This window comes from Varanus komodoensis, unplaced genomic scaffold (genome assembly GCF_004798865.1).
Source record: "Varanus komodoensis strain SLA01 unplaced genomic scaffold, ASM479886v1 scaffold3, whole genome shotgun sequence".
Taxonomy (NCBI): Eukaryota; Metazoa; Chordata; class Lepidosauria; order Squamata; family Varanidae; genus Varanus; species Varanus komodoensis.
The window spans coordinates 66,137,670-66,164,575 of record NW_025335761.1 but is presented as its reverse complement, the minus strand read 5'-3'; the positions used below and the strand labels follow the sequence as shown (position 1 = coordinate 66,164,575).

The 26,906-nt window shown below is 57.5% G+C and overlaps 1 protein-coding gene across 1 annotated transcript in view; it reads right to left on the bottom strand.

Annotated features, from left to right (window-relative positions):
• The window catches only part of MDGA2 (MAM domain containing glycosylphosphatidylinositol anchor 2), a 193,508-nt gene extending 169,312 nt beyond the window's left edge, over nt 1-24,196 (bottom strand). The window contains exons 1-2 of the mRNA XM_044436278.1: nt 23,962-24,196; nt 17,132-17,271 (exon numbers count right to left, since the gene is read on the bottom strand). Of these exons, the coding sequence (XP_044292213.1) occupies nt 17,132-17,271; nt 23,962-24,196 (375 nt within the window). The remainder of the gene's footprint in view (nt 1-17,131; nt 17,272-23,961) is intronic.
• Nucleotides 24,197-26,906: the final 2,710 nt, after the last annotated feature.

The following is a 26,906-nucleotide window of genomic DNA, read 5'->3' as shown; positions in this document are numbered from 1 at the left end:
CACTGCATCACACGGCTGGCTCATGTTCAGCCTGCAGTCAACCAGCACCCCGAGGTCCCTTTCGCAAGTGCTGCTCTCCTGCCACTGGTCCCCTAACCTGGACTTATGACACCCATTCCTATGCCCCAAGGGCAAGACCTGGCACTTGTCTGCATTGCGCGCCAAAGAAATGCAGCGCACATGCAACCACACATCTCTGCTATCATTTTCTCCCTGTATCATCCTGCACATGGAAGCTATTGCCACAAGCGATTCTGAGTCTGGGCTGGTGGCCACATCCTGGCCTGCGTCTCTGCCCAGCCGGCACTTCTTCCGCACCCTCCTGCATGTTTCCAGGAGGCAAATGCCCCAAACAGGGCAGGCAAGGGTGGGGAGGGCTGGGCTCGCCTCGGTAATAATGGAAACTCCTTGTTCAGGCGCAGTCTACCTTCTCACGCCTGGCAGAAGGGAAAGGGCTGCTGCGCTCCCTTCTCTGGAAAGGGGCTGAGGGACTGCCTGGGCCAGGGGCTGACTCGGCACGGCCTTCCACAGGCCAGGCGGGCGAGGGCCCTGCCCTCGAGCAGACCATGATGCCCCGGATAAGCAGCTCCCCCACCATTAGTTGGGTTCCGGAGAAATCCAGGTGGGGTCTCAGACCCAAAGGGATGAGAAGCGACGTCCAGCATGCGTGCATCGCCGTCGAGAGAACACTGAAGGGCAGGGGACGATGGAACTACAGCAGGGCGTTTTCCAGGGCCGTGCCGCCCTCCACAATGGACTTGAAGGGCGGAACCTGATCACTGAGGAACAGAGACACACGTGAGGCATCTTCCAGATGGGCAGAGCCGTCTTCAGACCCGGCCTTCACGGGAGCACCTAGGCCGCTTCTTCTGACCCGGGGCAGCCATGCTGGGTTTCAAAATGGCGCACGGAGCAGCCCTGGGCCGCTGCAGCGGCTGGTGGTGTGTCGACCCGGCTGCCTCCATGGGTCTGGGGAGACTCACATCATGTGTGAGTTTTCTCAAGCTTTAGGACAAGGTGCAGAAGCCCCGCAGAACTTATAGGCTAACTTCTGACTGAAGAATTTGGCAAAACTTCAGACACTCAGACCACCTGATCAAGATCGTTCCAGCTAAAGAGAGAGGTGGCTTGCTCTGGGCCTCACAAAGAGCGCCAGCGCGTGCCGGGACTCGCACCAAATTGGCCAACTGGTCCGCCAGTCCTCGCTGGACTCCCGGCCTGCAGGCACTGGTTGCAGGAACGGCTGTCGCGGTTTGATTGCTGCAGAGCATTAACCTTCCTTTGGCTTTTTTTTACCAATTTCCTTGATTTTTTAGAAATGCTTTTTCCCTGTTAATTGTGTATTTACCTCATTAGCATAATTATCCTGCATTATGCAATTAGTTTTCATACGTGTAATCATTTGAACATGTCATTATGTCTAATTACATCATTAAATAAGGTATGAGACAAAATCCTTATCCTTTGATTGATAGGCAGACGGGGGAGAAAGGAAAAATACGTGGGCAGCAGGTGGACGCTTGTCTTTCGAGTTAGTCTTGTATTTTGGACATTCGGGTTATTTTTACGTGGGGGAAGAGGGGCTGCCAGGGTGCAAGAAGGAAGCATGCCGTGGGCTCCATGGCACGGACGAGAGCTGGCGGTCTCCGAGGGTGTTGCATGTTCAGCGCCGTCGCCATGGAGGCCTTCCAAGGCCGAGGCGAAGGAGCCACGGAGGACGCTCCAGGCACTCCTGGTGTTCGGGAAGGGGGGACGACGGCCTATTTACCAGCCCAATAAGAGCAATCTCGGAAGAGCAGAACCGGGAAGTCACGGCTTCACTGTGGACGGACACACGCAGCTCTTCCGATCTGCTAAACCCAGGCCATGTGCAGGAGTGTGGTGTGGTGTGTGGGGAGGGGGGCATGCTTCAGAGACCAAAATGTCAGAGGAACACCATCGATCCAGCCTGGATTTGTCCGCTTCCCAAGCTATGCAGGATACACTTTCTTGGGCTGCCACGGGAAAGGCAGCTTCCCCAAGGCACCTGCCCTTGTAAGGCGACCTGGGGAAATTATATTCCCCGGAGGGGCTGACGCATGGTCCTCGCAGCGTTCTTTGCGCAGGGGCCACGGAAGGAGACCGAGAAACTCCTCCCCAGCCCACCTCCCCAGTAGGGTGGGAGACAGGCGGCAGCGACAAGGGCCCTGCGATAGGAGGGATACGAAGACGCTGGCACATCGCGGGAGGCCTGCTCCTTGAAGCGTGGCTGCCCCGTGCCGGGACCCTATCGGGCAACCTGGAGCAGGGCCGCCCGGGGGCCCAGTTGCCGGCCCAGCGAGAAGGCGGTTACACCTGCAAGTATTTTTCCACAGCTGGGCTAGAATTATTAGCTGGGCAACATCTGGCTTTGGTGCAGGGGGAGGGCCCCCTCACGGCAAAATCAAAGCGCACCCCTTGAAGACGCAGCCTCCTTTCGCTGCAATTGAGGGAAGCATGAAAGGGTCCTTCCAAGCCAAGGAAGTGGCGGAAGGCACCGCTTCAGCGGCTGGAGGGGCTGAAGCTCGCACTCTGCTGCCGAAGGGAGGCCTGGCTGTGCCCACGCAGGGCTCGCCTCCCGTGTGCGGCTGCGGTGCTCCAACCTTGGAGCGTGACCGTCGGCTCCGTGTGTGTGTGTGGGGGGGAGGTGCTTGAGGGGACAGTTTCTGAGTTGCAGCTAGAAAAAGGGGGAAGGTGATGCCCCCCCCGCCCCCGCCAACCTCCCTTCTCGGTGCAAACATGCAGTGCGATTCCACTGGTGGCCCAGAATCGCTTCGTGATGACGTGGGCATTCACAGACGCACAGAACAGCAGAGCTGGAAGGGGCCCGGAAGGCCATCCAGTCCACCTGCTGCTGGTGCAGGACACCAAGTCACACCATCCCACTCGGGTGGCTGCCCAGCTTCCCCTTGAATGTCCCCAGTGTGGGAGAGCCCCCCACCCCTCCAGGCAGCCGGTCCCACTGCCGTATCGCTCTGACCGTGAGGAAGCTTTTCCTGATGTCCAGCCTGAATCTGGGTTGCGGCAACTCGAATTGATTATTCCGTGTCCTGCACTCTGGTACCAGTGAGAAGATATCTTGACCTTCCTCTTTGTGACACCCTTTGAGGTCCTATCATGTCCCCCCTCAGTCTTCTCTCCAAGGCTGAACATGCCCAGTCCTCCCAGTCTCTCCTCACAGGGTCATGTTTCCAAACCCCGGATCACTTTTGTTGCCCTCTGCCGGACCCTTTCTAATTTCCCTGCATCTTTCTTAAATCTTGGCACTCAGAACTGGACACAGGACTCCAGGTGAGGCCTGACTAGTGCGGAGTGTAGGGGGGCTGCTCCTTCTCATGATTTGGAAGTGATACTTCTGCTAATCTATCCCAAAATAGCATTTGCCCTTTTGGCAGCTGCATCGCATGGTTGGCTCATGTTTAGCCTGTTGTCCACAATTCCCTTTTCCTTTTTCATTTCTGCGGAGCAATTTGGCAGTCCCTGCTTCCCAGCCTCAGGAAGAAGATACATTTCCACAGACAATTCAGCAACACAACTGCACTTTGGTCAGTGTCATGATACCAACGTTCCTCCCGTACTTTGGATTTCTTCTTCAACTGCCAAGTCTGGAGCTCTTTTCTTTTCCTGACTTTGGCAGACATGCCGAGCAGCTTTTGTAGATCGCCGGAACCTCAAATGGCTACTCACACGCAGGTGTATTTCCTGCCAGAGAAGACAGATTCACAATACGGGGCTGAAATGCCACAGAAGCATCGAGCTGAGTTCAATGGTAGTCCAACACAGGGCAGAGCCATGGAAATTGTGACGCGCTCTGCGTGGGGCTGCCCTTGAAGACGGTCCGGACACTTCAATTGGTTCAGAACAGAGCAGCCGGGATGTTAGCGGGGACCGGCCGGTTTTCACATATAATGCTGGTCCTCTATCGTTTACACTGGCTGCCGATTGAGGTCTGGGCCCAATTTAAGGTGCTGCTAATGACCTAAAAGCCCTAAACAGCCTGGGTCCGGGATACCTGAAGGGGCGCCTCCTTCCCCATGCGCCCTCCCACCCCTTGAGTTCTGGGCTGGAGGTCCTTCTTCGGGAGCCCTCCGTGAAAGAGATCAGGAGGGTGACTACCCGGAGGAGGGCCTTCTCTGTGGTGGCACCCCAACTGTGGAATATGCTCCCCAGAGAGGTTCACCTGGAACCGACACTTTTCTTTTTGGCATCAGGTGAAAACCTTTTTATTTTCCCATTATTTTAATGTTAATCAGTTTCAATGTGGTTTTTGTATTATTGAATTACCGGATGCTGTGCCCTATTTTATCTGCCGCTTTGTTGTAATGCCAGTAGATGCATGGTCTGTCCATCCATTTATTTAAGCCTTGAATAAATAAATAGCAAGCAAGCACTGGATGCATGCCATGGATTACAACTGCCTGTGTCTGAACTCCAAGGACGCCCAGGTTTGCCTCCGGACCATGCGCAGAGAGTTCGATGCCACTTGACTGCTGGGGGCGCCAAGCATCAGGCCGAACGAGGCAGCCGCCTCACACGTGAACACCGGGGGGGGGGGGCATCGCCAGGGCAAAGAGGGGGCGCTTCCGCCTTGCAGCCCCTGATCTGGCCTGCTGCCAGCAGCTGCCAGGATAAATCCCCACCGGCTTTGGAGCAGGAAGAGGGCTCAGAGCGAAAGCCTTGGGTCAGAGCTGAGACAACCTTCCACTGTTGCCGTAGAAGACAATCGTGCTGGGGAGGCCAAAGGCGGGAGACGAAAAGGAGGCCACCCATGAGATGGACGGGCCCCAGAGGGAAGCCATGGTCTGGGCAGGCCCTTCCGGAGGGCTTCCCTCCATGGGATTGCCATGAGCTGGAGGCAACTCGCCCGCTGGAGAATTCCCAGTTCCCATGCCTCTTTCCTCCTCGGGAGCAGGGAGTTCATGCTGCCATTTTGTCTTGGAGGGCTGAACTGGAGGACTACCCAGCAATTCCCCCAGAGTGTCAAAATGTTCACAGAGATGCTTCCAGTAGACACTACAGCCCTGTAAGGTAGGCTGCCCTTCTTACGCCCATCTCTCAGGCCGAGCAGCTGGAGGGATGCTTTTGCCCGAGGACGAAGCGCAGCTGGACGGAGGCACTGCCTGGCTTGTATCTCATTCCTTCCGCCGCTTCATGACAGACGGAAGGCAAAAAGGAGGGATCCACGCTGCGAGAAGCCTCTTGTAGATACTCAAAGGCTCTCCGGAAAAAAATAAACTTCACAGCCTCACCCAGATATTTGTGTCTTCCAGCTCAGACACATAATTCGCAAGGGGCCACTCTGGAACGCTTCTGCCAGGTGGGAATCGCCAGCCAGCTCACCGCAGCCAAGCGTGGAAGATCTGTGGCCGGACGCGCTCCAGCGGAGCCAAGCTCAGGGAAGCAAGATTCAGGGTGGATGCCAGGAAGCAGTTAGGACGCCCAGGGTGTGGAATGGGCTTCCCCGGGAGGTGGCTGAGGCCCCATCGATGCGGGTGTTCAAGGATAGGCTGGACAAGCACATGGTGGGCATGTCGTGAGCAGAGCTGGCTGGAGCCGGAGGTCAGACTAGATGGCCTGGGAGACCCCTTCTGACTCGCTCTGTTTCTATGTCCTGTGTGCTCAGTCTGTCTCTAGAGACCCTATTTAAGGAGAGGGCATCAGGAACTGCAGGGCTGGCGGCCAGGGCCCGGCCATACCGAAGGTCGTGCCCAGACCTGGCTCTCCGGGCCTGAGAAGAGCCGCCGCGTCCAGGCCACGTCCCTGGGCTATTTTCCGGCAGCCAAAATGGCGGATCATCGACCTGCGCTGCCCCGTGCTGTGGCACCGCTTCTCATTCATCTCTGCCGCCTGCCTTGGGCGGGGGCGCATCCCCTTCCGAGGCAGAGCGGGGGGCTTGCTTGCTGCATTTCCTCCCGTCCAGGGCGAGCTTCCGGGCCCAGGCCAGCATTGGGGCCTCTGAGCGAGGGCCCGTTCTCTGCGGAGGGGAGAGGATGGATGCGGCTGCTCGCCGGCTCCCCAGCCGGGGCCTGAAGTGGAGAGCTAAATTTAGCCGGCTGTTCCTTCGGCTCAGCGGGGCTGGTGAGCAGACGCAGCCGGGGCTGGTGCGCACGAGCCGAGCCGCTCGAGGCTCCTGCTGCACGGATGGAGACGGCCGTGCGCGAGGAGGCTCCGGGCAGCTCGCTGGCGAGCGCGGCCGACATCCAACCCGCGGCCTCGGGGCGGCCAGCTGAAGCCTCCTTCTCCCGCTCGGCATCCCGGGAGGCGGCGCAGGTGGGCGGGCAGGCGGGCTCGTGCAGCGGGCAGTGTGGGGCAGCAGGCTGCCTGGCCACGTCTGTCGTCTCCCTTCCCCGAACCCCCCAGGGCTGCGGAGATCGAGTCTCCGCCTGGCTGCCACGGCAAAGCCGGCCCCTCGTGGCTGCCGAGAGCCCCCCCCCCCGGGCAAGAACAGCATCTCGGCTCAAGCTTTCATGCACGCCCCCCGGTGCCCCCCACACACACGAGGGCTCTCAGTGGAGCCAGCTGGAGGCCGGCAAGTGTGGAGGGAGCACCCAGGCGAGCAAAGGAGCAGCCCCGGGGAGGGTGTGCTGGGGGGGTCCCGAGGGAGGGCACCTGGGCTGCCTCTGCTGGCTGCTGAGCCCTTCGCACTCGTCGGCAGGAAGCTGCCCGGTGTGGCAATCGGTGGCTGGCTTTCCTCCATCCAATACTGTGTTTGCACGGTGCCCTTAGTGTATTTGCTATTAACTTACGTGCTAATCAAGATTTGGATCCTTTAATCTGGAATTTACTGTTAGCTGCCTTGGGTGCCCTTCCTTTCTTGAAAGTTGGGATATAAATCCCATGTCGGAATAACACATCAGCAACGAGGGAGGCCCCCACAGCAAGCCCCGGGTCCCCGGGAGCAGCGGCTGGAGGACCAGGTCCTGCCCGACTCTTCCTCTGCTGCGGATTCAAGCGGCTTCAACTGATGTGCCGCATCTTCAGCACCTGATGCTGCTACGGAGAAGACGGGCTCCAAATGTTGGGGGGGGGGGCACACACACACACTCTCCCATTTATTTATTTATTTATAGCATTTTTATGCTGCCCCCGTCGCAGAAAGCCTCAGGGTGGCTTTCAAAGCAAATAAACAAATATAGAATAGACATTAAAAATCCGGAACATCTCGGCAAAACTATAAAACCAATAAATAGAAACAGCAATTAATGGTTAAAATATCATTTAAATAAAAAGGAAAAGCAAATAACGACAGCGCCAGGCGGACCTCTCTGGGAAGCGCATTCCATAAGTGGGGCACCACCACAGAGATGTCTTTCACGGAGGGCTCCCGGAGGAGGGCCTCTGCCGCCGATCTCAGGGGGCGGGAGGGCACATATGGACGCAGGCGCTCCTTCAGGTAACCAGGTCCCAAGCCGTTCAGGGCTTTGTAGGTGATAACCAGCACCCTGCCCTGGGCCTGCCCCGGCCCCTCTGATTCTTTCAGGCCTGGCCACGGAGACCCTCAGCTCCCCGGTCCTCCCCAAAGGGTTCCAGCGTGGCCCCCACGACCCAGAATGGAGACCCGGGGTTGCTGGCCTCCCAGGACGTTGCTGCCAGGGCCGGCGACCAGGGGGCAGAGCCGGCGGGGGCGCCTTCGCCCGCTCCCGCCAGCTCTGCATGCTGCTGCGAAGTCCCGTAGCCGCCCCAAGAGGGGCCTGCCATGGCTGCCCACCCCGCCGTGCGTCCTGCTGGGGGGCCGCGATACGGCCAGATCCAGAGTGCACTGCCAACCGTCCTCCTTCCTTCCGTCCTTCCTTCCTTCCGTCCTTCCTTCCTTCCTTCCTTCCTTCCTTCCTTCCTTCCTTCCTTCCTTCCTTCCTTGATGTCTATACCGCCTAATCACTGAAGACCTTTGGGTGCTCAGCCACAGTAATACACTCACTAAAATACAACATGGGACAAGACAGCAAGAAAACAGAATAAAGTGGCCCTAAACCACGAAACAACTAAAACCATGCCTGACTGCCAGGCCTGCCAAAAAAAATATCCGGGGAACTTCCCCCTCCATGCGCCCGCGCTACTTGGGGTGGATGCACGCCTGGGCAAAGGGGGAAGTCTTGTGCCGGTGGCAGAAAAGATATTCCAGCTGGCTCCCGGCGGGCCTCTGTGGGAGATCATTCCATAATTTGGGGGCCGCCACAGGGAAGGTCCTGTCTCCGTGTTGCCACCAGGCTGGCCTGCCTCGGAGGTGGCACTCACAGGAAGAGCAGGGATGCTGGCGCAGGGCCCGGGCACCTGTGGCTGGAAGAGGGATATTGTGTGCTGCCAGGGACTGATCGTCCCAAGTGGCGAATGGCCTTATAGGTTAAAAGGCCTACAGCTGTTTGCGGCACTTGAATCGGTCTTCCAATCCCCGGAGAGAGTTTGGCAAAAGGATCCAGAACTGCTGCCCGTGCAGAGCAGGACTGTGAAAACCAGAAAAAACGGAGCTCACCAAAGTTTCGCATGGCCCTTTCCAGAGCTCCTTCCAACATGAGTCCCCACCCAACGTGAGCCTGACTCTTCTCTTCCCACGTGCGCCTTTTTGCGCATGCTCTTTCGCAAATGCGGACACCAGTCGTGTGCATCTTCGAAATGTACGTGCTCCTCTCACGCTGGTAGAATGATGTTTGTGCATAGACACATTTCCGCCGACATTTTTCAAATGCGCATGTGCTGGCAACTAGTTTTTGGTCTATAACCATACTGCAAGCTCAGCAATCTACGGAATCGACTGCAGAATACGTCCAAATCCACCTCAGGTCCGGAAGGTGCGTACTGGGTAAAACCTGATCAAAGATGACCCGAGATGAACAGCTCACGCGCCCCTGATGTAGATGCGGGCAAGTCTGCCCGTCAGGGCTGTCCCTGCCAGCCTCCCTTCCCTATCTAGCTCGCTAGATCTCTCTCTATTATGAGCCTTTCCATTGTTTTTCCTACAATGGACATAAGGCTAACCGGTCTATAATTCCCCATGTCCTTCCTACTACCCTTTCTGAAAATTGGGACCACGGATGCCGCCCTCCAGTCCTCTGGAACTTCACCCATTCTCCACGAGGCCTCAAAAATGGGGGCCAGCGGGCATGAGAGGACCCCTGCCAACTCTCTAAGTCCTCTCGGGTGCAACCCGCCAGGGCCTGGCGCCTTTGACCTGGGGCCGCGCAGGCTGAGCATCCCTGCGGGCAACCCTCAGGAGCAGAGTCCATGCACCAGCCATGCGTCCAAGTCCCTCTTTAGCACATGGGGCTGTGAGAACGTGGGGCACGTGTGCCTGAAGGCCTGAGCTTCGGCAAGTGTCCGCAAGCGTTCGCAGACCTCCTGTGGGCCTGGCTTGCTTCCTAAGTCCGAGCGGAGTATGAGGAAGGAGACCCTGGTTTGGGGAGGATGTCGGAACCCTAATTCAGGCGCCAGCAAAGTCTTCCCCACGGGCAAAGAGCAGCCAGAGATTTACCGGGAGGGTCCCTGAAAAGAGGTCCCCTGTGCACTAGGCCGGTGAAGCATCTGGCACAAAGGTCAAGCTCTCCACCGGCAACTGGTTCCTCCCAAACTCAGAGCTCAAAAGCAGACTGAAGGGCGGGTCCCAGCCCCCGCACGTCCTGGCTTGGCCAACTTGCAGGCGAGGGGAAGCCAGCCTGCCGGGGATCCTGGCTCGTCGCAGCAGCTGCTCCCATGATTAGCATCGGCTATGGCAACCGGAAGCTAACCAAGAGGCCAAGTCACAGCGCAATCCTGGCCTCTGTCTCCCAAACAAGCCAGGAAGTGGTGCCAACCAGACACCTTGCTCACGGGGTCGTCTTCCGGCAGAACCGGCAACCAGCAATGCCTTTGCAGAGGCGACACCTCAGTTGGCTTCCTCGAGGGTTGCACTGCAAGTGGCCACGCTCCTCTGAAATGGAGGCATCCTGTGGCACGCGGCCACGGTCCTCCCGCTTGTCTGATCACTGGTCTCCCTCAAGCGGGGCTACTCGCGTCCGCACCGGTCTCCATGTCGTTAATTACACCTGACTCGTTGCGTAGCGAGGCAGACGCGTTAACAAGGTTTGTGTGCCATTATTCTTCAAATGCCATCGGGGAGGGTGCCTTTATAGATTTCATTTTTATTACACGCACCGCTAATGAAGGCATAATGTGATTATGATGGACCGAGTCCAAGGGAAATTGTTGTCAATTGGGTTTGGCATGAAATAATAAATTGCCTTTGGATTGAGTGGTCGGTTCGGGGAATAAAAGGAGGGACCTTTTAAAGCATCAAAATGAGGTCCAGTTATAAGTGGAACAAGGAAATGAGATTTAACAGGAGCAAATCGATTTGGGGTAGAAAGTAATATGAGAACAACACACGAGCCGGGACACAAGAAATGGGAAATACCCGCCACGATCCATGCCGCACTTTGCAGTCGGTGGAGACTTGCTAAGCATAGGAGCCGTTCCTCCTCCCGGAATTATTTTAAATTTTGTGCATGCGTGTTGCAAGTGAGCAATCGTTTTTAATCAACAAAAGTTGACACTGAATCCATTTGCTAATTGGGTTGCATTTTCTCCCTTCAATGCCTGCTGCAAGCGGGGGAGCTGGTGGGGCAGAAAACCTCGAAACCTCTCATGACATCAGGGCAATCCTGACATTTTGGACTGCAAATGTGTGAAAAGAGAGAGAAGGGGCCCCCTCCACCCATTGACCATGAGACGTGGTGGGAAATGCACTCCTTTCCTGGCCTCTCTCAGTACATGGAAGGGCTTTCTCTGCTGTCCTTCCAAGGGAAGGGGACTTCCTCCGTGCGTGGAGCTGCAGGCGGCCTTGCCAGGTGCTGGCGCCTGCTGCTCCTGGGGACGCGGCCCCGGCCCTGGGCCCTCCGCAGCGCCCCGCAAGCCAACTCCCGTCGATGTCAGCGCTTCACCCACCCCAGGCCTGCAGCCACTCCGGCTGCTTTCGGAATTTCGCTGCCACGGATGCCGATGGCTCCCACTTTCCCCACTGCGGAGAAATAGCTGCTAATCAACGTGTAAGGCAGTGATCACCACTCCAGGCAACGGCAGAGCGAGAGCATGGAAATTAAGGAATAAGCTGCATAAATCAAGAGAGAGCGGCCAGTCGTCTGTTTTATCTCCCTCCGTCCCTCACCTGGTTCCTCACTGGGCATTTCTGACGTTCCTCCGGGCAGGTTAAAAATGGGGGGATGCAGAACACCAAAATGGGGGGGTGCAGGACACCACGTCACACCACCCCACTCAGGTGGCTGCCCAGTTTCCCCTTGAAAGCCTCCAGACTGGGAGAGCCCCCCACCTCTCCAGGCAGCCGGTCCCACTGCCGTATTGCTCTGGCCGTGAGGAAGCTCTTCCTGATGTCCAGCCTGAATCTGGGTTGTCACAACTTGAACTGATCATTCTGTGTCCTGCACTCCGGCATCAGCGAGGAGAGACTTTGACCTTCCTTTTTGTGGCAGCCTTTGAGGTCCTTCCAGAGGGATCTCATGCCCCCCCCTCAGCCTTTTCTTCTCAAGGGACAGTAAGCGACACACACATGTGCACAGGTGTGCATGAAGGGGAAAGGATAACAAAGAAAAACGGCAGAACTTAGCGTTCAGTTTTGGGCCCCTCATTACAGGGAGGATGTAGCCAGGGTAGAATTAGTGCAGCGTAGGGCCACAAGGCTGGTGGCCAGTTTGCAGGGGGTGGGGAATGAGGCGAGACTGTGGGAACGGGGTCTCTTCAGCCTGGAGAAGAGGAGACTCAGGGGGGATCTGTTGGCGACATGCAGGTACGTGAGGGGGTGTCACACGGAGGTGGGCAGAGACCTGTTCTCCCCTGCAGAGGAAGGCAGGACGCACTCCAATGGAGCCAAGCTCAGGGAACCAAGGTTCAATTTGGATGCCAGGAAGCACTTCCTGACAGTTGGGACTCCGAGGGTGTGGAATGGGCTTCCACGGGAGGCAGTTGAGGCCCCATCGGTGGGTGTTCAAGGACAGGCTGGATGTGCACATAGTGGGCATGTCGTGAGCGAAGCTGGCTGGAGCCGGGGGTCAGATTAGATGGCCCGGGAGACCCCTTCTGACTCGCTCTGTTCCTATGTTTCTAGAACATGTTTGTCCACACATTTAAGACGTATGCATAACATCAAAGGCATGCATCAAGGGTGCTGGTCCAAAAAGCAAATTTCAAGCTGAGCAATGCAAGGAAGTGAACGAGACTCGCGCTCTTTTGTCCAGCTGACTGGAGAACGCCTGGCGAGAAATGAGCCGGAACGCGCGTCCACTTCCCTTCTGTAGCAATAGCGGCATCTGTGTGTAGGGCGTTTGGCAGGCAGAGTGTCCCGATCCGGCTTCGGTGCCGTTCCTGGCTGAAGAGGGGCTGCGCTCACGGCTCCGCCACGGGCGAGCCCGGCAACCTGGGCGGGGTGCGCTGGCTGGTGGGCCCAAGACCTCTGCCCCCAACGCGGCTCCTCTTCTCCGTGGATCCCCAGCGGCTCCCAGCCATTAACTGCCCGGCACGTAGCGCACTTCAGCAAATTGCCACATTTCTGTTTTGCAGCCCCGTAGCACATGTCACCAGGGAAGATGCTGATAATTCCATCCATTAAGTGGTCCATTAGTTGTCATGGAAACAGTCTCCCTCCCTCCCACCCACCCACCCACCCCCCAAAATATACAGGCATTGATCTAGTTTTGGTGCCTCTGCTAAACACAATCGCGCAGGTACCCCTGGGGCGTCGTTACAGAACGGGGCACTGATTCGGAGTCTCCCAGCCCTTCCACGGCCCGGTGAGCTCCCAGATTCGCAAGCCGGCACGTCTGTGGCCCGGTGCTTTGCACGTGCTCCTCACACTGGCAGGAGGAATGCGGTCTCCACCGTTCTGCACACACCCACGTTGCTCCTTCCCTCTACCCTCCCTGGCTTGGGGTCGCTGGTCGCTGCTGCTGCGTATCATCAGCCACCCCAGCTTCACAGAATCACCGAATGGGGTAGCTGGAAGGGGCCAGAAGGCCATCGGGTCCTTCTCGTGCCAGGGGCTTCCGCGGGAGGCGGTTGAGGCCCCATCGGTGCAGGTGCTCAAGGACAGGCTGGACGTCCACATGGTGGGCGTGTCGTGAGCGGAGCCAGCTGGAGCCGGGGGTCAGACTAGATGGCCCGGAGGCCCCTTCTGCCTCGCTCTGCTTCTGCGCTTCCCCTGCCGCTGCAGGACGTCAAGTCACACCATCTCACGCAGGTGGCCGCCCATCTTCTTTCTGAACAGCTCCAGTGGAGCCAAGCCATCTTTCCTTTAATCCTTCTGCCCGCGACTTTCAGAAATTCAGCAGATTCAGCCTCTCTCTTAACTGTACCTGTGTGTAATGCGGGGGAACACCTGTGGAATTTCTGCCTGTGATGTGGCTGCGAGACATGCTATGGGAAGGAAGGGGGCGGGCAGCCCTTCCAGCGGGTGGGTCCAGAGGGTCTCCACTGGCTTCGAAGGCACCGTGCAGGCTGCGCTCCACAGCAGCCGAGCCCCCGCGGCGCACGGCCCCCGGCACGGTCAGGCGGCGCTGGATGCGGCCGACTGGCTGAGCTAAGCAGGCCTGTGGCTGCTTGGTGCCTGAGCGCGGGGGTGCTAGCAGCTCAGCGCCCCTCCCAGGCCTCTGCAGGATCGTCCCTGGGGTCCCGCTCCAAGGGCCCCTGCAAGCCAAGACGCGTCATGTGGCCACACGGAAGCGGGCCTGGTTGGGGGTGGCCCCCGCCCCCCGCTCTTTCCGCGACACCTCGGGCCACTCCGCGCTTCTGCAGCCATTGCGTGCTGCTTTTGAGCAAGCCGCTCGCCCGAGGCCGCCGTGGGCTGTGCGGGAAACAGGAACTCGCGGACCCAAGATGCACGTCCCATATTCAATCCTACTTCCTCTTTCTGGTGCACCGAAGGTTATTCTGGCCCCCCTCAGAACAGCCCCGCGAGGTGGAGGGCAGAGCTGTGGGAGGGAAAGGGGATGGGCTGCCCCAGGGGTGTTCGGGGAAGGCCGGGGTGTTTGAGCGGAGCAGAGAGAGCCGGGCCGGCGGCTCCTCGAGTGGAACCTCAGCCCCCTCGGCCCCCTGCCAGGCCCACCCCTCATCCTCAGCAGCTGCTCTTTCCCACGGCAATCCCTCCCACCCCGCAGAACAGCAGCATTTCCCTGCGCTTTGCTGAGGGTCATGAGAAAACAGTGGTGCGGGGCGGGGAGGGCAGAAAAGCAGAGATGGCAGCCTGCGAGCAGACGTGGGCAGAAGTCCATAAACTGGTAACACGAGCAGAAATCAATTTTCCTTCCAGGATGCAAGATGAGAAAATAGAGATCTGAAAGGAGAACGCGCACCGCACAGCTTGCGAGAGGAGATACGCTTGTTTGCCAAGAGACGGCAGAGCGGCCGAGTCTCTCCTTGACTCCCGGAGGGAGTCTCTTCCGACACTACCTGAAATACTTCCAGGCACCCGCACTGGCTCCGGCAGCATAGCAGAAGCCCTTTGGGGAACGACGAGCCAGTCGTCAAGAATTCCTGCTGCTATGGGGCACACTGATCCAAGCCAGGTGCATCGGGGAGCAGTCCTCTAGCGGAGGCTGAGCGCCCGGAAGCTGCAGATGCCATCCTCAGCGGTTTAAATCCCTTGCGGGCAGCTGAGAGGTCGTTAATTAGGGTGTCTGAGAGAAAACGCATTTTAAAAACCCTCAGGTCAAGAGCTTTCTTTCGCAAGAAGATTATTCTCTTGTGGTTCCTCCCCATGGTGGTCGGAGTGTGTTTTCCATGATGCCCACCATCCTCCAGGGTCTCTCCGTTGCTCTGCAGTGGCCTTTTAGGGCTGCTGTTGCTGTTGTTCGTGCAAAGCACGGCAGAATTTATTTGGAACAGCACCAGAAGCAGTTTGTGTGCTTTTGCACTTTTTCTCCACCTTGCTTTTGCAGAATGGAAGGCAGAGAAAGGAAAACCCCAGGGAAAAGCGTGTGTAAAGGGGCCAGTCTGAAACCTGCAAAGGGCGCAGAAGCAGAAGCCTCTGCGAGCGGCAGGTTAAAGGCCCTGGGGTAGAGAATTCTTTTGCAGCAACGGGATGGAACCGAGTCCTGCGTGACCGTCACTCGCTGAAGCGGCTGGAGGGCTGGGCACGGGGAGCTCCCCGCTCCCCGAGTTCTTCCTCGGGTGGGCACAGTTCAGAGGAATCTTGTACTATCCGGGATTATCCTTGCACGGAGGGCTAAGGCCAATACCGCTGCACCAGACTTCCTTTGACGCTTGCTGCTGTACAAGGTAATGCTACTATTTCCTGCGCTTTTGAGAAATTTGCGGCTAATTATGTTATTTTAGTAATATCTGCCTGCGCCGAAAAGTTTTATTATATCTCTCCCCGGCTTGTGTTGTATTTTAATGATTGATACGGCCTATTTTGTAATGAATTTAAAATGCGATAATGTCATGATAACCGAAATGAACTGTTTGATTGAGCTGCTCTATTAGGGCTCGAAATGAATCAGCGTGAAGCCGTTTCCTGCCATGAAGTTTGGATAAGAACCGCTGCCGTGTTGTGAGCCGTTTGGGGCACGTCTAGGCAGGAGGGAGACACCCGGATGGGAACGGCGACAATTATAAGGACGCTGCCGGTGTTGGATTTATCATGGCACGGGGAATTTGGCAGCCTTTAAATCTGCCCACGAGCCTCTTGTGATTTAGGGCAAGGCTGGCGCTGCAGCCGACAGGCCCGTCCGGCAGAGAAAGAGCAGGGGCCACGGGGCAAAGGGACTTGGAAACAAGGGGGGCCTGAGGAATCACTTCGGAGCAAAGTCCACACGGCTTGCGCCTGTCGGAAGCGCCCGTGGCCCCAGGCTCAAGCTCCAGCGAAAGCCGAGCGCTTCGGCCTTGCGCTGCCCGTGCCGCCCGGCCAGAGCTGCTCCCAGCGCGACCCAGACCGCGCGACCCCAGAGAGGCCACGCCAGCTCTCCCAAGGGCTGCGCGCCGCCCCCTTGGAAGCGGCATTCCGGTGCCAGGAGATGGCAAACTGGGAAGGGGCCAAAGGCAAACTTGCTGGATAGATTTGGAAAAAGGCACATAAAAATGCACGCTGCTCACAATCTGATTTGTGCTCACGATGGAATTGGGGCAGCCTTGAGAACCTGGGGTCTGCTGATCCATCGCCCCCTCCCCGGACGGCCAGAACACGTGCCCGCCTGCTAGTCTTTCTCCAAAACCGAATTCAGCCCCGGGATGCACCAGAGGCCTCGCACCAGCCACGTCCAAGACGTGCAGAGCCCGGCCTGCAGAGCCACCGTGGCCGGTGCCTGCTCCCCGCTGCCCCTTCGCCCGCCCTGACGGTCCAGGAGAACCGCCGGTCTGGCTTCACGGGCAGCCACGCACCACGCATGTCTCTGGACGCTGCCCGGCCCTTCCCCAGTTCACTGCTCCAGACGGGATGAACGGTCAGACACACATCCTCCAGAGCAACAGCACGGATGCCGAAAAAGCAGATCCTCTTCACGCCACCAGTCGGGGAGGAACAATCCCGTATCTGAGAAATGCTGCCAAATGCACCGAGTCCCGTTCGAAACCCTCTCTGATTCTGGGGTCTCTTTTCCTAGCTTGAACGTGCTGCTCGCAAACAAGAACGATGATTGCCAATTACAGGGCGTGTGCACCCCCAACACCACCTCAGTCTGTGTGAGTGGTTTCTTTTTCCGCCCCTGCGCCCGTTTGCACAACCCACCCGCCCCGTGCCTTTCTACCCGGTCTGAGTAGGGCCAGGCGTGGGTCTTGTCTGTCCTTCTTTACACAGGGCATCTTCATCCACATGATCATCATTATGCTAATATTACGTGTGACTCTTAATCTTCCCCAGCTTGGTGCCCTTCAATGCAATGTCCTGGATTGCAGCCCCCATCAGCCTCAAGCAGCTTGGCCAATGGGCAGGGATGCTGGGAGTCGTAGTCCAAAGTATCTGGAAGGCACCAAGTGGGGAAGGCACCAAGGCGGAGGGGCTCCCAAGGGACTCCCCCCAGCCACCGTGGGCTCAGTAGCCCCCTCCCCGAACGGGGAGCCCGTCCGTTCACAGCCGGGGGGAGCGAGAAGGCCCCGCGGAGGAGAAGGTGGGGCGGAGCCGCGCGTCCCAGCAGGGGCTCACCTGTGGCCGAGGGTGGCCGGTGACCAAGCACGTCAGCTCCAGCGTCTCCCCTTCGCGGATCGTGTACACGCGCTCCGAGTATCTCTCCTCCTCGATGTTGCAGGCCAGGCCCGAGTGGGTGATCCTCACCGTGGGCGGGGCTGGAAGAGCGACCGGGAGAAAGCGCATCAGCCACAGGCCCACACCTGCCCCACGCCCTCAGCACCCACGCGGCCCGGCCCCAGGGCGCCCCCCGCGCGGGCACGGCTGCTGGGGGCCGGCGACGGAGGCCCCGAGCCCCCGAGCCGGGCGCCCCAGCAGCACCCGGCAGAACCGTGGGCTGGGACCACGGCAGGGGACCGACCCCTGCACCCCGCCGGGGCCCCCCCGGAGCACGGAAGGGGCGGCCTGCCGACGCTGCTGGCCTGCGACTCGCACCCTCAGACCCCCTGGCCCGGCGGCCGGGGGCAGGGAGCAGCCAAAACCAGGTTGGGGGCACACAGCACATCGCTGCCGGGCGGAGCCAGGAGGACCAACGGCCCCCCACCCCGGCCCCCGGGGGCAGACAGCTGCAATATCCTCTGCGGGATCGCGCTGGGAAGGAGCTCAGAGGGTGCCACACGAGTCTGGTTGGGTCCGTCCCTGGCCCTGCGGGGCGCAGAAGCCCTCCTGCCCATGGAGAAGCGCTGCATCATGGAGTGGGCGGGGAACGCGGAGGGCATCTAGTCCAGCCCCTTGCGTCACGCAGGCCCTGCTCTGCACTGGAGGAGGCAGCGGCAGCTCCCCGACGCTCGCGCTCCCGGTCTCTGCTCAAGCGCATCCGGGGAAGGAGAAGGGGCCTCCTGCCAAGCCAACCTGTCCCACTGCTGCCTCCGCTCAGGCTCAGGAGCTCGGCCGAAGTCCGCTTCCCCGCGAGCTCCCTCCATCGGTCCCCACCCACCCTCGCGAGCCACACAGAACATGCCTGCTCCACCTTCCAGCCTCCCGGGCACCTGCTCTTGCCCAGCTCCCTGCCAGGTCGCGCTTCGCAGCCCCCTCCCCCTCCTGGCTCCCCCTCCCTGGACCCTTCCCCTTCCCCGTCTGCTGTCCTTCCTGAAAGGGGTGCCCAGAACAGGACGCAGCACCCAAACGCCACCCACCCAAGGGCAAAACGGCCCTTCCGCGCCGGGCGCTGCGCGTTTGTTAATGCAGCTCGCTGCCGTGGCCTCCTCCTGGGCCGTGGCAGGAGAGGAGGAGAGGTCCGTGAGGCACCGCCGGTGGCCTTTGGCACCGGGCCTCACCCCATGGGACTCGCCTGCCAGGGTGCGCCGGTGTGGAAAAGGGGGCTGCGGGTGGGGTGCGGTGCCTGGGAACGTGTGCGGCGGGTGTCTGGAGGCCTGAACAAAAGCCGGAAGTGCTGCGGGACGGTTTGGCCCTCGTCAGCTGCTCATTCCTGGCGGAGGGGACCCCAGCAGTCAGTCGGGCATCGCCAGCAGGGCCCGGATGCAGAACCACGCAGCCGAACACCCAACCCTCCAGCTCGGCTCGTCTGGCCAGTAGCCGCACGTTCTGGGTGGCCCTTCCACTGCAGGCCCTGTAAAGACACCACCTCCCCCCTGGGCAGAGCGATCCCCTTTCCTGGCTCTGGGGGACAGGAGCCCCCATGCCCGGGCAGATGTGCCTCCCCAAAACAGGATAATCGAGCTCCTGCAGGTGGGAATCTCGGTGCGCCACAGTTCCCTCGCCTGCAGCGAGCGAGCCGAAGGGAGCACATCCATCACAGTTTTATTAATCTTCAAGAACCCCCCGAAGGAAGCTTTCACTTTTTAATTTTAACTCAAGATATTTTGGTCTTAATTTACAAAAATTAACTTTTCATTATTGTTCCTGTTTTATTGCATATTTTGCTGGGAATGTATTATCTTGCTCGTTACGCAAGCAAAGCGCTTTAATGAGGACAATAAAATTAAGCAGTCGGCACAATGGGACCCATCCTGTTCTTCACTCTGCAAAGCTGGCGCGGAAAACCCCGTCGCCTCCACGGGACGGGCTGCCTTAGGTTGCAGAGCCAAGCGATGTGCAACCGAAGAAAGGCCTCCGGAAGCCTTAATGTCACCAGAGAGCTCCGTTCCGGGGTGGAACATCCACAGCACAGCCCGGACCGAAGTCCCGGGCATCCAGAGTTCCTTCTCAGCCAAGCTAGAACCTTTCTGAGTGTCTCCCATGCTACAGAAACAATGTATTTGCAGTGGGAAAGCTTATTGTGGCATCGAAGCAAGAAGAAACTTAGAAGTATGTTCTCCACCGAATTTAAACAGACAAATGAAAAGTTCTCAGTCCATGGCAGTCTACAAGCTCCTGGCCAGCTACTAGGTCTGCCCTGAGTCTGTTGTTGCCATTAGTCGCGAAGTCGTGTCCGACCCATCGCGACCCCATGGACAACACTCCCCAGGCCTTCTTGCCCTCCGTCGTCCCCCGGAGTCCATCCAAGCCCACAGCAACTGCCCCAGTGACTCCATCCAGCCCCCTCATCCTCTGCCAGCCCCTTCTCCTTTTGCCATCAATTGTTCCCAGCATCAGGCTCTTCTCCAGGGAGTCCGTCCTTCTCATTCGGTGGCCCTGCCCTGAGTCTAAAGCACCTTTAAAGGCGTCCCTGCAGGGGAAGATCTAGGGATGGCCCCACGCCTCCAGCCAGGACTGCCCTGCTCGAACTGGGGCAAGCCAGGACTCCTGGGGCAACCGCTCTGGGAAGAACCTCATCGGATCACCGAGCTTGGGGGGGGGGGGGCGACAAGCCCCTGGGTCCAGCCCCCTGCTCGGTGGAGGGCCCTAAGTCACGCCATCCCGTCCAGGTGACTGTCCAGGCGCCTTCTGAATGTCTCCAGCGAGGGAGAGCCCACAACCTCCCCAGGCCACAGGCTCCGTTGTCGTACGGCTCTGAAGCCAGGAAGTTCCTCCCGGTGTCTCATCTAAATCTGCTTTCTTCTAACTTGAGTCCCTTATTCTGTGTCCTGCACTCTGGAATGAGCGAGAAGAGGCCTTGCCCTTCCTCTTTGGGGCAGCCTGTGAGGTTCTTGTAGGGCGCTATCCACCTCCCCTCGGTCTTCTCCGCCTGAGGCTGAGCATGCCCGGTTCTCCCAGTCACTCCTCGAAGGGCTCTGCCTGCCAGGCCCGGAATCACCCTCGCTGCCCTCCCTTGCACCCTTTCCAGCTTGTCCACATCTTTCTTTAACGGCGGTGCCCAGAACTGGACGCAGGACGCCAGGTGAGGCCCGACCAGTGCCGAGCGAAGGGGACCCATGACATCATTGGTTTGGGGCACTTTTCCCCTAATGGAGACGTTTTGCCGGCTTTGCCAGGCTGAGGCTCGTCCCGCACCAAGCGCAAATCAGACGGCCAGCTAACCTGGCTCAGTTCACATGCAGGTGTCTTCTGGTGCTCACGGTTCCACATGCGCACAGACGCGCAATTTTTTTCCACGTGCACTTTCCATGAGTACAAAGTTATCCAACCCATTTTGTTAGTCCCAGGAAGAGCATCATGGCTCATAAATATCTAAGCTTGGAGCACAGAATTCTGTTCTGGGTCTTGCAAACTGGGTAAAGCCTCCTCAAACTTGAACTGAAGCCATTTTCTCATGCATCCCCCCTGGAACAACTCCTGGAGCCCCTTTGGAGTGGGGAAGCCCATGCCTGGAACGCCTTCCAGGGAGAGCACAAAGAGGGGGGTTCCTTTGATCCCCCTGTAGGGCATCCAGACTCAGCTGTGTCCTCTTGCTTAAAAACCCACCGCCTGCATCGCAGTGCCGTGGAGATGCCAGGATTCCACGCGAAGGGGAGAGAGAAGTATTCCAGGCAAGATGGTGCAGCTTATTCCACAGACTCCAGAGGAACGTTCAGCCACAGAAAGCCAGGACAGACTTGCATACTTCGGGGCAGCTCAAATGACAAATATTATTTTATTTAAGCAGCATTTTAATTGTTAGCTTATTTATTAATTTTATATCTTTGGCCAGGGCGTTTCCAATTATATTGTTTTTATATGATTATATGTATTTATTTATTGTTGTAAGCCGCCCCGAGGCTTCGGCGAATGGGGCAGCATAGAAGTTTATGAAATAAATAAATAATAAATAAAGTACAAGGTTAAGATGCAGCACGAAATGAACTTTGGGAAGGCTTCCCCGGGAGGTGGTTGAGGCCCCATTGGAGCGGGCGTTCAAGGACAGGCTGGACATGCACATGGCGGGCAAGTCGTGAGTGCAGCCGGCTGGAGCCGGGGGTCAGACTAGATGGCCCGGGAGGCCCCTTCTGGCTTGCTCTGGTTCTGTGTTTCTAAGGTGCTTGAAAAAGAGGAGGCAAATTCAGTGCTCGGCCACAATTAGGGTGTTGGGGAAATCTACAAGAGCCACAAGTGTGTTTGGAACCCGACCTGTGGAACCCACTGTAAACCACCTTTTCCCAAGTCACATGGATTCTATGGGTTTGCTTTTCTTTTAATTTTACAGAAAGGTAGTCATGGAAAAATGCATTAAAGACCAAAAGCCAACCAACAAAGCTCCCATCATAGGCTCACGTGTGAAAAGAACAGATTTTTCAGGACTTTGCCTACCGGGGGGGGGGGGGGGGGCATTCGGGGCAGAGCGAATCCCCACAGCTCTGAATCTGTGCAAATACTCCACATGCAATCCAGGCCTGTCCGTGAGCAGCCAGTGGGGAAAAGGCATTCATAAAGCCCACATTTTCCCTGTGCAAATGCGCCTGATGCGAGGCAGACGACAGGCCTCGCAATCAGTGAGGCAGCTTTGAAAGACCAAGTTCTACCTGTGCCAAGTTCTATCTGTGCCTTTGCTGCCTGCATGGAGACGGCCAGTTGAGGTGCCTGATTGCCAGCTCATCACTTGTGGATGCTGATCAAACAGTCCTGGCCCCCGTTCTGCCACCTCCCAGGACGTTCGAAAGCTCCCTTCCGAGAAGCTCTTCTGGGAACCTTCCGAATTTATTTCCACAACAGATTCATCTCTGTTGTGCAGCAGAGCTCAGCAATTATGTCAGCATGCCGTGGGCCATGTGTCCTCAAATTATGGCCCACAGGCCACATCCGGACCGCCATGCTTATTTATCCGGCCCACCTAAGAGGTTTTGGACTCGCTCAGAGAAAACGATCTCCGAGCTAGTCCGAAAGCTCTGAGTCAGTGCAGGCATTCTCAGAAACTGAGCAGAGAGTCGGCGCATGCACCAAATTGCAACAGCTCAACTGCGTGTGCGCCGGCTCCCCCACGCCCCCATTGCACACATATCCAGAGTGGAAATACGGAGTGGGAAACAGAAGAGAGGTGGGTGGAAGAGAGACAGAGAGACGAGGACAAAGACGAAGAAACTAAAAAAGGATAGAAGGTAAGAACAATATAACTTTTAAAATTTATTTCTAATTATGTGAGCCCGGGGGAGGCCAGGCAGCGCAGCCTTCTCTGAGGGAGCAAGCTGCCACCGCCAGCTCGCCAAGTCCAGGGCAGACAGGCTGAGCTGGAGCGGCTTACTTGGAGAAAGCCGTGGCTTTCTCCGAGCAAGCAAGCAAACATGTTTTAATTTTTAATTAATTTTTAAATTTATTTAAATTTAATAATTTTTAATGTGCAGAGTGCATCCATTCATTTTAATGTGCAGAGTGCATCCAAAACAGTCTGAGGGACAGTGAACTGGAAAAAGTCTGGGGACCCCTGCCTGGGCCAAGCGCATTGCAACTGTGGGGCGGGGCAGTGCACAGGGCATCCTTCTGGGACCACCATTCCCCTTCTGCCCAGGCTGGCTGCCTTTGGAGAGGCTGCCCAGGAAAGAGGCCCCCACGCAGCCGCAGGCCTCACAGACGTCTCCGTCGGCCGGCTCCCGGCGAGGAAGCTGCCCTGGGGGAGCACAGGCGCCCCCACCTGCTTCGTTCCGCCCGCCAGTGGCTCGGCCGCCGCTCTGGTGATGCGTCCTTGCTGGCATTTCAGCCCAACCCTTCCTCGCTGCAGTGGCAAAGCAGACCACGTAATTGGGCTGAGACAAACACTTGAGTCAGGCGGCAGCAAAGATCAAAGCCGCGCTCCCCAATCAAGAGGATCACGTTTGCTGTTGTTGCCGCCTTGGCTTCGCGGTTTACGGTTCAGGGGATCTCGCACGACGGCATGACAGGAAATGTCACTTCCTTCCCACCCTCACGCATAATCATCCTTGCAGCTCCTCCCGAGAGACGCTGCCCGGGATTAGCTGGGCAACGTGCTATGGAACACGCGGTGTGGCATGTGGGCTGGAGGGCGTCCCCTTGTCTCGCTGCACCCAGCAAGCATGGCAGGAAAGACGCCATGGGGGGCTCTTCTCGGGGGGAGCAGAGCCAGCGCGAGGAAGGCAGGAGCGACCCCAGAGCAGCCGGTGCGTCAGCATCCGTTTGTGGACAGCAGGCCCCGCTCTGCTCCCCCGCTGGCTTCCTGCCCACGGTTCCCCATCGCGAGGCTCGAGCCCCCAGGACGCCTTCCTTGCCCACGCCCTCGCGCAAGCAGCCGGTACGCAGCCGCCTCTCCCCGGGCACCGCACGAGTGCCCCACAGACGACTGCAGCTCCACTGCGGCCCCCCACTCCTCCCTCTCCCGCAACCTGCTGCAGCGCCGCTGGGCCGCCCTCTCCCGCGGCCGTCCTCCACCCTGCTGCTGGGCTCCTCCGCCGTGGCCACCTGGCCCCAGGCCTCCCTCTGAATGCCCCTTCCACACCACATCCTCCCAGGATGTGACCCTGACCCTGGCCAGGGAGGGGGACCGGACGCAGGCCTGGCTCGGGGCCAGCCCAGCGCCTGACTTCAGGGGGCGAAGCTCCGGTGGCTCTCAGAGGGACTCTTGCCATCCGGGCGGCTGCATGAGTGCCGGGAAGCTGTCCGCAGCGAGGAGCTATCTGGCCCCATCGGTCCCTCGTCCTCGTCCTGCAGCCACGAAGGATGCTCGGAGTGCTTCACGTCGTGGGGCGGAAAATCCCACTCCAGCAGCCAGCCTGGCTGCAGGCGCGTGCTCGCAGGGAAGCCAAGGGGCTTCCGGAGCCGGGCCTCGGCAGTCCCCTCCCCAAATGTCAAGCGAGCCATGGCAGTGCAGCAGGACAGAGGTTTGCGGTGCTTTGACGCAGGCAGCCCGGTCCGCAGTGGGAGCCCTTCTCTGCCCCCGACACTCTCACGTCCATTTTCAGTTTACGGAGCCTCAAGATTTTCCCGTCTGAAAACACAACTTTAATTCCAACCGATGCCAAACCGTAGCAACGTTCTCCCTCTGCCCCTCTGACGGCAGCCCGTCCATGCCACACCCCTCTGCAGCCGCCCCCGGCTCTATGCAGATCCAAGTGGGTAGGTAGGGACCGTAACTTCCTTTGCCCGGCCAAGAGAGGCTTTGCATATTTCACGAGCTCAACCGAAAAGAGCATCCAGGAATGGACAGATCTGTCACTTTCAATTTCTCTCAATTTCTCACTTTCCCAGACTTCAGTTCAGTTCATCCCAAACTTCAAGATGCTGATATGTACATGAAAATGATGCACGCCCACATTTTCCCTAATGTGCGCATTTTTGTATGCAGTTTGGCCTCCTGAGTGCGGGGCCAGGATCTGGGAGGTCAGTCCCGACTCGACCATGAAGGTCACGGAGTGATTTTGGGCCACTCCCTGGGCCTAACCTACCTCACAGGGTTGTTGTGAGGATGACTGAGAGGAGGACGAGGGATCTGTGCGCCACTTTGAGATCCCTGAACGTACAAAGTGGGTTATAAATATAATTTATAAAATAAATAAGCATTGTACTTCTATTTTGCAAACATTTTCCCTCGTGCAGTCTCATTTTGAACATTATTTTAAATATTGCTGGTTTTGTTCCCACGGATTGATGAGCAAAACCAATTGCAAATTTGGAGAAGTGTGAATTCAGAAGGATAACTGAGCAATCTTCACGTTCCGCGGAATCTGGAAGTTCACGGTCGGGTTCTCCCCCAGTCTTGGAGAGCCCCGGGCGACTTCTGGCATTCGGATGGGATGTTTCTGTCCCAGCCACACCCAGGGACCTACCAACTGATGCCTTTTCCTCTGCACTTGCCACGGGCAGCTCCGGCGAGCGCATGATTTGCGAGTGGTTCCCACCAAGCAATCCCATCCCGGTGGTCATACAAATTGGCCCGAAGACGCCACACAGCGGGGCTTATGTAAATCAATACCAATAAGCCAAACACCTCAATCCATCAGAAGAGAACCAAAGCAAATGGCTGCTTATGAATGATTAAAGACCTCACTTCCGGCGTCTCCCCTTGAAGTGCCACAACCTCGTTCTTTCGAGACATAAATATAAACACGCACCGTATGCCACAGGTTGTAAGTTTCTAATGTTTGCCCAGCTGGAAGAGGACTAAACAGCCATTCGAATGAGCTATAAGGGGAAATCAATGCACCTCCACGAACCAGAAAGCTTCCCCTTTAACTTAATAGACCATTTGCTGATCAGCTTTGCAGTGTCAAAATTAGATCAGCTTGATAGAGGAGCGGCGGGGAAGCAGAACTGGGATCTAATTAGCTGCTTGTTTCCATATGCTTCTGCTCTTAATTAGAAATGTTTTCATGGCTCTGGAAATGTGGTTTGAGGTTAGAGAGAAATGGACAAATAGCTGAACAAATGTAAACTTTTGGAAGCAAATGAGGAACTAATTCTACTGTCTAAGGTGGGGAGCCAAAAGTGACACCCAAGTCTAATGCCTACAGAAGGGAATTCAGCAAAGCGAAGCGAAGCTTGCTGATAGCCAGTCCGTTGAGCACGCAGGAGGAATTCATTTCCGTTCATTCCTGGTCAGGGTTTAACCCAGTCTGCATTTTCAGGATTCGTCTCAAACGCAGTCTGCAGTCAGAAGGTACATTTCCAAACGAGCAGCCTGCCTGTGACAAAGTGCACAACTTTGAAAACAGTGTGTGAATAAGACGAGCTTTTGAAGAACACACACAAAGATGCCACAACCGTCGGGAGGGCAACGTGCACACTTCCAAGATGTGCGCAGCTGATGCGTAGATTTGCAAAAACATGCCAGACAAAACACGCTTCTTCGTGCGAAAACCACACAAACACACACACAGCAGCAGAAAGAGCTTTGGGGTCGAAATTTGGAGAACTTGGAGCAATCACATCTTGCTCACACACACATCCCTGCGGGACGTGAGCAAGGCACGCTGCCTGCTTTCCCGTGCACCCTCATTCTGTGGTTTAGCAAAATAAGAGAGGCCCTTTAGACGCAAAGCAAGGGTGCCTATTTTCCCGGTATGTGGGATCCAAGCAACAGAGGCAGCTGCCTTCTGGCAGGACCTCTTGCTTTTCCAGTCATCGCCTGCTGCAAGCAGCAGCTGGCAGCCTCTGGAGGGGAGGCCCTCGCCTCTGCCTGGACCCCTGCTGCCCACGGAGGTGGAGGGCTGTGCCCCACGGCCTTCGTGGATGCTGGGGTGCACCGCTGACCGATGCATCGATCGCTTTCTGTTTTGCTTCAGGACCCTGCCTACTAGGCAGCAGAGGCATCACCCTGCCGACAAAAGTGCGTCTAGTGAAGGTGATGGTTTTCCCAGTTGCAATGTATGGCTGTGAAAGCTGGACCATAGGGAAGGCTGAGCGCAAAAGGATCGAGGCCTCTGAATTGTGGTGCTGGAGGAGACTCCTGCAAGTCCCTTGGACCGCAAGGCGATCCAACCGGTCAGTCCTAGACCCAATCTCCTTTGCTCAGTGCCAAGGGAGCGGCCAGCTCACCTGAGCCCGGGCTGTGGAAGGACACTGGAAAGAGCTT